The sequence below is a fragment of the Penaeus vannamei genome, chromosome 40 (assembly GCF_042767895.1).
Source record: "Penaeus vannamei isolate JL-2024 chromosome 40, ASM4276789v1, whole genome shotgun sequence".
Classification (NCBI taxonomy): Eukaryota; Metazoa; Arthropoda; class Malacostraca; order Decapoda; family Penaeidae; genus Penaeus; species Penaeus vannamei.
Window position 1 is genome coordinate 3,111,806 of NC_091588.1, and position 12,500 is coordinate 3,124,305.

At 51.2% G+C, this 12,500-nt stretch overlaps 1 protein-coding gene across 11 annotated transcripts in view; it reads right to left on the reverse strand.

Moving 5' to 3' along the window:
- The window catches only part of hth (Meis homeobox homothorax), a 738,118-nt gene that overhangs the window by 126,382 nt on the left and 599,236 nt on the right, over positions 1-12,500 (reverse strand). For all 11 annotated transcript variants that reach the window (XM_070117562.1, XM_070117567.1, XM_070117566.1 and 8 more), the window contains one exon: positions 10,010-10,086. In XM_070117562.1, coding sequence (XP_069973663.1) covers positions 10,010-10,086 — 77 coding nt within the window. The remainder of the gene's footprint in view (positions 1-10,009; positions 10,087-12,500) is intronic.

The following is a 12,500-nucleotide window of genomic DNA, read 5'->3' on the forward strand; positions in this document are numbered from 1 at the left end:
ATTCTTTCGCGCTTTTGTGGCAAACTCGAATAAAATGGACAAACGAAAGAAATCAAGACTATTAATTCTAAAAAAAAATCTTGTAATCACTCCCCGTCGAATTAGATATTAAAGGCAGTTACAACTTACGGACGAAGGGTTAATAGCTAATAAAAGAATCATAAAATAACGAAAAAGAAGTTAACACACACAAACACTTGCATACTGGTCCGAGAACAGCGATAATGGACACGACCTTTCGAAATACAGATAGACCGATAAGGATAATGAAGAGAACGTGGAAAATTGAAGAGAAAAGATACTGGAGATTAATACGCGAGACAAGAGGAAAGGAGAGAGAGAGAGAGAGAGAGAGAGAGAGAGAGAGAGAGAGAGAGAGAGAGAGAGAGAGAGAGAGAGAGAGAGAGAGAGAGAGAGAGAGAGAGAGAAAGGGTTTCGCTGCAGTATAATTACAAACACGTTATAACTCGTTGTGTAGCGGGCCTGGAAGAGGAAGGGGGAGAGGGGGAAGATGGATAAATGGGGAGGGTAAAGGAACCCACACATAGGGAGGGGGAAGGGGAAAGGGGATCCCTACATGGAGAGAAAAAGGGGAAAAGAGGTTCCTACAGGGGGAGGGGGGAGGGTAAGAGAGGGGGTCGCATGGGAGGGAGAAGGGGAGAGGAATTCCCATATGGGGAGGGGGAGAGAAGGAGAAAAGAATTCCTACAAGGAGAAAGAGAAGGCGAAAGGGAGGTTCCCACATGGGGATGGGGAGGGGAAGTGGGGAAGGGGGGGGGGAGTCGCATGGGGAGGGCACATAAAACTCACGGACGCAGCGGGTAAGTTGTGTAACCCAGTGTCTTTTTATATATTTTTTTTTATTTGTTTTTTGTTGTTTTTTTTTTGTTTCATGACTTGGAATTCGTAACAAGGAGCATGAATATTGGAAGAAGAAACTAAATTGTACGAAGATGCGAGTGCGTGGGAAAAGGAGAGGGGGAGGGGAAGGGGGGGACGGAGAAAGAGGAAGAGAGAGGAAGAGAGAGGAAGAGAGAGGAAGAAAGAGAGGAGGAGGGAGAAGAAGAGAGGGAGAAGAAGAGAGGGAGAGAGAAAGAAAAAAAGAAAAAAAAGAAAAAGAAACCCAGAAAATTCAGAAAAAAAACGAAAAAAGAACAACAAACAACAACCCTCCCCTCCCTCTCCTCCCCCCTCCTCCTTCCCTCCTCATCCTCCCTCCTCCTCCTCCTTAGCCTCCTCCTCAGTTCCTAAAATTCGGCCCAAGTTAAGACGGAGGACACGGGGACCATTCGCGCCCTCACGCCCTCACGCCCGCTTATCCCAACACAATGAAAATTCCCCGAAGTTGAATCCAATTATTTTGTTTTATTGCGCGTCCGGTGAGGAGGTGGGGGGGTGGGGGGTGGGAGTGGGGTGGGGGGGATGAAGGAGAGAGGGGGGAAGGGGTGAGGGGGATGAGAGAGAGAGACAAGGAGGAGGGGGTGGAGGGAATGGGTGGGGGAGGAAGGAGGAGGGAGGGGAAGGAGGGGGAGGTGGAGGGGGAAAGTTTTAAAACTTTTTCACTCCTCCCTTTCCCCTCTCTCTCTCTCCCCTCCCCTCCCCCTCACATTTCTTCAGAGTTAAGAACTGAAGACAATCAATTTAAAGTTGGTTAACAAACAGCAAGTGTTGCCCGGGTTGGATGGGAGGGGAGGGGGGGGGGGAGGGGAAGAGTAACAGAGAGGGGAGAGGGGGGAGGAGGGAAGGGAAAAGTAAGAGAGAGGAGAGGGGAGGAGAGGTGAAGGGAAGGGAGGGGAGAAGAGGGGAAGGGAAGGGAGGGGAGAAGAGGGGAAGGGAGGGGAGGGGAGAAGAAGTGAAGGGAAGGAGGGGAGAAGAGGGGATGGCAGGAGAGGAAAGAGCATAAGAGAGGGAGAGAGGTAGAGGTAGAGGGGGGGGCAGAAGCGAGTGTTTCAGCTGCTCACTGAAGCTGGAATGACGTTCCCAAGTTTTCTCCTTCCTTCTTTCCCCTTCCCCTTCCCCTTCCCCTTCCCTCCCCCTCCCCCCATACCCCTTTTGCTAGAATTTACTTTATTTTGCCAGAAATTTGGTGTTAGCAACTTCAAGCCTCGATAGATACACGATTGGGTGGTTTTCAATATTGTTTCGTATTGCAGTGCAGTGTATTCTGTGTGTGTACGTGTGTGTGTGTGTGCGTGTGTGTGTGTGTGTGTGTGTGTGTGTGTGTGTGTGTGTGTGTGTGTGTGTGTGTGTGTGTGTGTGTGTGTGTGTGTGTGTGTATGCGTGTACGTGTCCATGTACGTGTGTGTGTACGTGTGCGTGTCTGCGTACGTGTAACTCCCCCCCCCCCTACATACTCCCGCGCCCCAACCCACCACGAGAGAAAAAAAAAAAAAATAAAAAAATAAAACACCCAGCCACCCACGCCCATCACGGAGCTCCTAATTCCGCCCGCGCGCCCATCAGGGACCCAATCGAGCGGGATTCCGAAGTGCGATAAAACAAGGATAACTCCCGAAATAACCAGACCCTGAAAATCACTATTGGGAGGGGAGGGGGGGAGGAGGGGGAGGGAGGGGGGGGAGAGGATGGAAGGGAGCGGGGGGAGATATGCAGGAAGGCTGCTCTCTCTCTCTCTTTTCTTTCTCTCTTTCTCTTTCTCTCTCTTCTCTCGTCTCTCTCTCTCTCTCTCTCTCTCTCTCTCTCTCTCTCTCTCTCTCTCTCTCTCTCTTTCCTTATATTTATATGTTCGTCCTATTTACCGCCTATTTCTTCGCCTTTGTCGACTTTCTCTCCTTCCTTCCTCTTTCCCCACCTCCTCCTTCCTCTCTATCTCTGTCTCTATCTCTATCTCTCTCTTTCTCTCTCCCTTCCCCCTCTCACTCTCTCTCTCCCTCTCCCTCTCCCTCTTCAACCCTCTCTCTCCCTCTCCCTCTCCCTCTCTCCCACCCTCTCCCTCTCTCCCCCCCACTCCCTCTCTCCCTCTCTCTCTGTCTCTCTGTCTCTCTCTCTCTCTTACTCTCTCTCTCACTCTCTCTCTCACTCTCTCTCACTCTCTCTCTCACTCTCTCTCTCACTCTCTCTCTCACTCTCTCTCTCTCTCACTCTCACTCTACCCTCTCACCCTCTCTCCTCCTCCCTCTCTCCCTCTCACCCTCTCTCACTCGTCTCTCTCCCTCTCACCCTCTCACCCTCTCTCTCTCCCCCCTCCTCTCCCTCCCTCCCTCTCTCCCTCCATCTCCCTCTCTCACTCTCCCTCTCACCCTCTCACTCGTCTCTCTCTTCCTCTCTCCTCTCCCTCTCCTCTCTCTCTCTCTCTCTCTCTCTCTCTCTCTCTCTCTCTCTCTCTCTCTCTCTCTCTCTCTCTCTCTCTCTCTCTCTCTCTCTCCTCTCTCCTCTCTCCCTCTCACTCTCACCTCCCTCTCACCCTCTCACTCTCACCCTCTCACCCTCTCACCCTCTCACTCTCACCCTCTCACTCTCCTCTCACTCTCTCACTTCTCTCTCTCCTCTCTCTCTCTCTCTCTCTCTCTCTCTCTCTCTCTCTCTCTCTCTCTCTCTCTCTCTCTCTCTCTCTCTCACCCTCTCTCACTCTTCCTCCCTCTCTCTCTCTCTCTCACTTTCTCTCTCTCTCTCTCTCTCTCCCTCTCACCCTCTCTCTCCCCTCCCTCTCCCTCCTCCCTGTCTCCCTCCTCACCCTCTCACTAATAGATTATATATATAATATATATATATATATATATACATAATAAAAATAATAAAAATATAAAAAATAGATTTCTCTCTCTCTCTCTCTCTCCCTCTCCTCTCCCTCTCTCCTCTCTCTCCTCTCACCCTGTCTCTCTCTCCCTCTCTCTCTCTCCTCACCCTCTCTCTCTCTCTCTCTCTCTCTCTCTCTCTCTCTTCCTCTCCCTTCACTTTCTCTTCACTTCCTTCCCTCACCACTCTCTCTCTCCTCTCTCTCTCTCTATATATATATATTTTCTCTCACTCACCTCTCACCCTCTCTCTCTCTCTCTCTCTCCTTCACGCGTAATTGCTCCAACTCCTGGTTGCGTCATTAACATAAGTTTTAATTCTGCTAAGAGCCCAACACACTCGCTGAACTCGCAGGGGGGGGGGGGTGAGGGAGAGAGGGAGGAAGGATAAGGAAAGAGAAGGGGGGAGGAGGAGGAGAGGTGATGGGGGGAAGGGAAAGAGAAGGGAGGGTGAGGAGGAGAGGTGATGGGGGGAAGGGGGAGGGAAAGAGAAGGGGGGGGGAGGTGAGGAGATGGGGGGAAGGGAGAGGGTGAGGGGAGGTGAGGGGGAAGGGAGAGGGTTAGGGGGAGGGGGAAAGGAGAGAGGAAGTGAGAGGGGAAGGGGAGAGAGGAAGTGAGAGGGTATAGGGAGGAGGTGAGAGGGGTATAGGGAGGGTGAGGAGGGTTGGGAAGGGAAGGAGGTGGATAGGGGGAGGGGACGGAAGGAGGAAGTGAGATGGAGTGTGAGGTGGATAGGGGGAGGAGACGGAAGGAGGAAGTGAGATGGAGTGTGAAGGAAGGATGGAGGAAGCGGAGGAGAGGAGAAGAGGTGGAAGACGAGAGGGAGAAGAGACGAGGATAAGTGGACAAGGGATAAAAGGGATGAAGCGATGAGTGGAAAGGAAATAGAACAATGGAAAGAAGAAAAAAGAAAATGGGAGACAGAGAGAGGGAGACAGAGAGAGAGAGAGAGAGAGAGAGAGAGAGAGAGAGAGAGAGAGAGAGAGAGAGAGAGAGAGAGAGAGAGAGAGAGAGAGAGAGAGAGAAGCGCAGAATCAGAAGGGTTGTCAGGAGAGAAAATGGGAAAGAGTGAGGAAGGAAGGGAGGACAAAAGAAAATTGTCCTTTTTTCATCCCGATGAAGGAGATGGAAGAGGCGAGAGAGAGAGAGAGAGAGAGAGAGAGAGAGAGAGAGAGAGAGAGAGAGAGAGAGAGAGAGAGAGAGAGAGAGAGAGAGAGAGAGAGAGAGAGAGAGAGAGAGAGAACGAAAGACGAAGAGAAAGACCACATCAGCAAAGAGGGAGAGGGAGAGAATCCAGGGAGAGGGAAAGGAGGACGCCAAGGAGGAGGAGGAGGGGGAAGGGCAGCCCTCAGAGGGGAAAGGAGACGCGAAGGGAGGATAGGGGGAAGGAGGACGAGGGGAGAGGGACAGGACAGAGGGGAAGGGGGAGAGGGGCAGGGCCATTAGCGTCGTCTCTTAGCCGAGGGGAAGGAAAGTTTCCAGGTCATTAGTTCCGGGGCCCGCCACGCTCCAGCGCTCTCCCTGCGACCCCCCCCCACCCCCCACCCCCTCCCTGTCCATCCCCTCCCCCTCCTTTCTCCTGACCGCCCGCCCGCCCGCCCGCCCGCCCTCGATCCGCCACTGCAGGTCAACCCGGCTCCATGGGGGCGTCGCTCCCTCGAACCCTCTCTGCCCAGGGGGAAGAAGAGCGCCTCGGACAGGGGGGGGGGGGAAGGGCACCTCGGACAGGGGGGGGGGAAGGGCGCCTCGGACAGGGGGGGGGGGGGGCGCCTCGGACAGGGGTGGGGGGGGGAGGGTGCCTCGGACAGGGGGAGGAAGCCCGGGGTTCATTAAGGGCCAGAAGACCCTAATGATCGTGGAGATTATCGACTATAATGATGGCGGTAATAATAACAGTAGCGATAATGGTGATGATAATAATAACAATAATAGAGATGCTACTAATAATAGCAACTAAAACAACCACCCTCCCCCCCACCCCTCCCCAGCCAGTCTACCCCTCCCGTGTGACGATATATAGATAGATAGATAGATAGACAGACAGATAGATAGATAGATAGAGAGATAGATAGCGAGATAGATAGAGAGAGATAGACAGATTGAGATATATATATATAGACAGAGAGATAGATAGAGAGAGAGAGATATAAATAGATAAATAGATAGATAGATAGATAGATAGATAGATAGATATATAGATAGAGAGACTGACCTAAATCCGCCCCAAAAAGCTGCGACGCGAGAGAGAGGAAATAATGAATAAATAAATCACTTAATAAAAATAAACAAATAGAATAAATAGAAATGAAAGTGAATTAAAAACAAATAACGAATAAATCTACATAGCGAAAAAAAGATAAACAAATAAAAACGAAAAACCAAAACTGAATGAAAAATGAAAATTAACCAACAAATAAAAAAACAAAAATAATAAATAAAAATAACGAAACAAAACCAAAACAAAGAATAAAACACATCCCGAAAACAAAGTAAAAAAGTAAAAAGTAGAAAGAAAACAACTCAAAAAAGAAAAAGAAAGAAATGAATAAAGCACGCAAATAAAACGAAAAAAAAAAAAACTGGAAAAAACACAAAAAAATCTCGTCGCTTGTTATTTTCCATTTTTCTTCGCTCAGGGATTCCTCCAGCCGGGCCATAATTTCTTGGGAGCTCCTGCGTGCGTATATACACTGGACACGAAGGATTAAGGAAAAAAAAAGGAGGAAGAGGAAGAGGAAGAGGAAGGGGGGGAAAGTGAGGAGGAGGGGGAAGGGGGGAAAGTGAGGAGGAGGAGGAGGGGAGGAAAGGGGAAAGGGGGAAGGTGTGGAGGAGGGGAAGGGGGAAAGGGGGGGGGATGAGGAGGGGGAAGAGGAGGAGGAGGAGGGGGAGGAAGTAAAGGGGGAAGGTGTGGAGGAGGAGGAGGAAGAGGGAGGGGAAGGAGGGAAATGTGAAGAGGAAGAAGAGGGAAAAAAAGGAAGGAAAAATCTGGATTTATGTGTTTACCTTAAGTTGTGCGTTTTTCGGATAAGATATTTCTTTGTTTTGAGATTTACCGTATTTACTGATTCGTTCGCTTCTCTTATCTCTTCCTCCATTCTCGCTTGCCTCCTCCTCCTTCTTTCCTCCTTCCTTTATACCCTTTTTTTCTCTTCACTCCATAGTTTTCCCTCTCTCTCTCTCTCCCCTTTTTCCCCCTCCTTCTCCATCTTTCCCTCACCCCCCCTTCCCCCTTTCGACATCTCCCCCCTCCCCCCCCAACTCCCTTCGCAGCGTCCTTCCACTTCCTGTAAATGATTCCTTCCGCTTCATTTCCTTAGGCCGGCGAGTCATCATTCCCCTCAACGTCCTCCTTCTCCTCCTTCTTCTATTTCTTCTATTTCTTCTTCCTCTTCTTCTTCTTCTGCTTTTGTTATGTCGCTTCCTTCCTAGTCCCTTCATCATTCGCTTTCTTCGGTTCGCGCTTTGTTCTCCTCCTCCTCCCTTCCCCTCTTCCTTTCTTCCTCCATCTCCTCCTTCCTCCCCTCCTTTCCTTTCTTCCTCCATCCCCCCTCCATCTCCCTCCTTTCTCTCCTTTCTTCCCTCCTCCTTTCTTCCTCCCTCCTTCCCTCCCCCTCCTCCTTTCTTCCCCCTTCTTTCCTTTCTTCCTCCTCCATCTCCTCCTTCCCTCCTCCTTCCCTCCCCCTCCCCCTTTCTTTATTGGCACCGCCGCCCCCGTCTATTCGCTTTTCGCACTGCCGGTAAACATGGTGCGCTGTCCAGGCGTGGCATTCAGTTTCATTTATTCTCGCCTCTGCCTTATCCCCTGTTTTCTCGATTAAATAAATATAGGCGGGAGGCGTATTTATTAGGGATTAAAATGTATGACCTGGAGGCGAGCCGCGAGAGTGAGTGGGTGTGTATCCTCTCTCTCTCTCTTCCTCTCTCTCCCTCTCTCTTTCTCTCTCTCACGGGGGAAATTTTTGGTCAAAAACATTTAGCGGCGAGGGAAAAACTCCGAGAGGAATGGACACTGACTGCAAACTGTACCTAAAGGAGAGGAAGGAGGTGGAGGCACTGGGGAGGTGAAGAGGAGGAGGCACTGGGGAGGTGAAGAGGAGGAGGCACTGGGGAGGTGAAAGGAGAGGAAGGAGGTGGAGGCACTGGGGAGAGTGAGGCACTGAAAAGGTGAAGATACTGGGGAGGTGAAGGCACTGGGGAGGTGAAGGCACTGGGGAGACTGAGGCACTGGAGAGGTGAAAATAGACTGGGGAGGTCCTGAAAAATGCTCTGGGGAGGACACCGGGGAGGCAGAGGCACCGAAGAGGCGGAGGCACTGGGAGGGCCATGAGGAGACACTGAAGGGGTTAAGGCTCTGGCTGAGGAAAGGAAGGAAGAGTAGGATGAAAGTGAGAAAGAGAGAAAGAGAAAGAGAGAGAGAGAGAGAGAGCGAGAGCGAGAGCGAGAGCGAGAGCGAGAGCGAGAGCGAGAGCGAGAGCGAGAGCGAGAGCGAGAGCGAGAGCGAGAGCGAGAGAGAGAGAGAGAGAGAGAGAGAGAGAAAGAGAAAGAGAAAGAGAGAAAGAGAGAGAGAGAGAGAGAGAGAGAGAGAGAGAAGAGAGAGAGAGAAGAGAGAAGAGAGAGAGAGAAGAGAGAGAGAGAGAGAGAGAGAGATAACCCGACAAATCAACACAAAGAGAGAGAGAGGGAAGAGCGTGCCTCCCCGTCTCCGCGTCGCTGCCACACAAGGCCCAAGAAAGAAAGCAAAACCCATCGCCCCATCACCTTCCCTTTCTTTCTTGTAAATCCTTTCTTCTCCTCCTTTCCCCCCCTCTCCCCCTCCCCCCCACCCCTCCCCTCCCCCCTCGGGCACCCATTGATGCCAAAGTGTTACGGCGTAATCTTCGCTCGACCAGAAATCATCAATAGCAATTAGTTCTGATCTGCTGGGTGACCGTCAATGGCGACCCCGCGGCCCTCCTCCGCTGGACACCCGCTCTTTCCCAGAATGCAGCGTCCCGCCCCAGCCCGCGGCGAGGGCGGCGGAGTGAGCGATCGAGGGGCGGCGGCCGACTGATGTCCAGAGGGCCAGGGGGCACCGAGATCGCGGCCGACGGCGGAGTAATAACAAAAGCACACGGCGCTGCGGACGACATCGTCCCGCGGGGCCCTTTTGTTTGTTTGCCGACGCCACTTCCTCGCCGTCGGGAATTGGCTGCGGGCAAACACTCGAGGCCACTTCAGCGCCTTCCCCTCGGTCCTCGGGCGCCCTTCGCTCGGCTCGTTCGCTCGCTTCAAGGTCGAGGGAGAGTCTTCGAGGCCTCCTGAGACAGAGCCACGGGCGCCCTCCCGACCACCTAGGAATCGGCGCTCTCCGAGTGTCACGAAAGCGAGGCGGCGAAATCAACAAAGTTATCTTTCTGAGACTGTACAAGACATGTAAAGCTTCCGTGTGGATATTTACTTATACAGCGTATATATATGAGTAAGCTCATATAAATATATAAACATACCCATACATAACACATATATACATACATAAAACCCTTCAAGATATAATGTTTTTTTTTTGTGCTTCCCCAGCAGGCGAGGCGACACCCGCGCGTCGCAAACACCAGTGGCTCTTTCAGGTCCAGACAAGTTCCTATGGTCTGGAGAATCCTCGTCCTACAACCGAAAATCCTAACCGCTACCCGACCACCGCCAGACACACGGGCATAAAAAATATAAGGGGAAACAAAGCCCAAAACCTCTCCGAATAAAAATGAAAAAGCAAGTTAAAGCGTTATGTCAGGTCATTACACCCTCCCCCCCTCCTCCCCTCCCCTCCCCTCACCTCCCACCCAAAGCAAAGGCCAGAGAAGCCTCGCCTCATTTTCGGAAATCCCTCAGATGAACCCACATAGAGCTACAAACCTCCCTCCCTTCCTCCTCCTCCTCCTCCTCCTCCTCCTCCTCCACCACCTTCTCCTCCTCCTCCCCCACCACCACCTTCTCCACCACCTTCTCCACCTCCTCCTACCTCCTCCTCCTACCTCCTCCTCCTACCTCCTCCTCCCCACCATACCTCCCCATCCTCATCTCCCCTTTTAAAACCCCCTTTAACCCCTGAACCGACACCCCACCAACAACTCCACTCAACTGAATCTAAGAAATAGCTTTGGTCCCTCTCCCCACCCACCCACGCCCACCCCACCCACCCACGCCCACCCCACCCGTGTGTCCGGCCGTGGCTCTGGGCGCGTCTACTCTCGACTCGAAAGGCAAATGTAAGTACTTACCAATTGTTGACTTGAAGGATTGTTAGGCCCGTATCCTGCGCCAGCTGTTTTTTCTGGTCCTCAGATGGGTATGGGTGCTGCAAGGAAAGGGGAAGTATTAAGTCTCTGTTATTTGGTATCTAAAAAAAAAAGAAAAAATATTGTCTCTGTTATTTGGCATCTAAAAAAAAAGAAAATAAATGGAGAAAAAATTATGTTAAATCTTTATTATTTGGTATCTAAAAAAAAGAAAAATATAAATAAAACAAAAATAACCAAAATCACACAAAAAAATGACCTCCACGAGAGAGAGAGAGAGAGAGAGAGAAAGAATACACAATAAAAAAAGAGCAAAAGTGACAAAATGAAAAAAAAAAATGGGACCTCATGAATAAACATCACACGGGCGCACATACACCATTCGCGCAAACACGGTCGAGAAGAATGATGATCTCTCGAACTCAACATATGTTACCCCCAACGACGCAAAAGTTCTCAATGGGAAGAGAGAAAGAGAAAGTTTTTTCCCTCTCTCTCTCTCTCTCTTCTCTCCCTTTTCTCCTCGTGTCTCTCTCTCTCTCTTATTTTTCTATTTCCCTCTTCCTCCCTCTTGCTTTCTCGCTTTCTCGCTTTCTCGCTTTCTCTCTCTCTCTCTCTCTCTCTCTCTCTCTCTCTCCTCTCCTCTTCTACTCCTTTCTCTCTTCTCTCTCTCTCTCTCTCTCTCTCTCTCCCCTCGAATCGAAAAGCCTAACGCACAGCCAATCAAATGGAACAAGGGGGGGGGGGGAGGGGAGAAAGAGAGAGAAAGAGAGAGAGAGACCGAGAAAGAGAAAAGAAAGAAAGAGAAAGAGGGGGAGAGATGATAAAAAAAAAAAAAAAAATATCCACCAGCAAAACAATATCAAACATCAGCCTTTACAATATCTCCTCACACCTCTCCCCTCTCTCTCTCTCCCCTCTCTCTCTCCCCACCCAATCACTCGCCCCGGCCCCTCTTTTTTTCCCCTTCCCTTCTCTCTCCCTCTCTCTCCCTCTCCCTCCCTCCCCTCTCCTCCCCTCCTCCCCAACCCTCCCAAGTTTTGTTAAACATTTTAGCTCTTTCACCAACACAGATGGCGAGGATGTTCATTTCAAAAAGAGAGCTTTTCAAGCCATAGCTCCATTGAGGCGACTCGGGGAGGGGGGGAGGGAGGGGGGAGGGGACGGGGTGGGGTGAAAGGGAGATGAGGGGGGGGAGGGGCGGGGTGGGGCAGTGAAAGGGAGATGGAGGGGGGAGGGGATGGGGAGGGGGGAGGGAGGGAGGGGATGGGGCGTAAGTGAAAACCACCACTTCCCTACGCTCACTTATGGGGAGAGTGGGAAGCATGTAAAGGGAAATATGTGTGATGTGGTGTGATGGTGTGATGTATGTGTGTGTGTGTGTGTGTGTGTGTGTGTGTGTGTGTGTGTGTGTGTGTGTGTGTGTGTGTGTGTGTGTGTGTGTGTGTGTGTGTGCTGCGCTACACGTGCGTGTGCGGTGCGAGAGAGAGAGAGAGAGAGAGCAGAGAGGCAGAGAGAGAGAGCAGAGAGAGAGAGAGAGAGAGAGAGAGAGAGAGAGAGAGAGAGAGAGAGAGAGAGAGAGAAAGAGAGAGAGAAAGAGAAAGAGAAAGAGAAAGAGAAAGAGAAAGAGAAAGAGAAAGAGAAAGAGAAAGAGAAAGAGAGAGAGAGAAAGAGAAAGAGAACGAGAAAGAGAAAAAGAGACAGACAGACAGACAGAGACAGAGAGAGAAAACAGAGATCAAAAGCTTAACATCTTCCCCGTACCCCCTTCGCCCGACCGCTGCGGAACACAGCTGCACACGAATCCTCCCCTCCCCCCCCTCCCCCCTTGGCTCCCGACAGCGGCTTCGGGAAGGGTCTTGGCGTAACCGCAGCGCCCGACGGTCCGACGGGGAGTCCGGACGCCGAGAAAGTTCGCGCGGCCGGTTATCGGGAATCCGCTCTTAATCCAGACGAATGGATGTCAAAGGCGACAGATTGGATGGGAAAACACCGGCCGTATCCTCTTCTCTTCTTCCTCCTCCTCCTTCTTCTTCTTCTTCTTTTCCTTTTCCTCCTCCTTTTCATTTTCTTCTTCTTCTTCCTCCTTCTTCTTTTCCTTTTCCTCCTCCATCTTTCCCTCCTCCTCCTTCTTGTTCTTTTCCTTTCCTCCTCCTTTTCCTTTTCTTCCTCCTCCTCCTCCATCTTTCCCTCCTCCTCCTCCTTCTTTCCTTTTCCTCCTCATTTTCCTTTTTTCTTCTTCTTCTTCCTCCTCCATCTTCTCGTCACCTAAATTGTGAGCGTGTGACACTCTCACTCTCTCTCTCTCACTCTCCCCTCTCTTTATCTCTCCCTCTCCCCCTCCCTCTCCTCCCCCTCTCTCTCCTCCCCCTCTCCCTCCTCCCTCCCTCCCTCTCCCTCTCCCTCCTCTCCTTCTCTCCCTCTCCCTCCCTCCTCCCTCCTCCTCCCTTCCCTCCCCCCCCCCCTCAGGAAA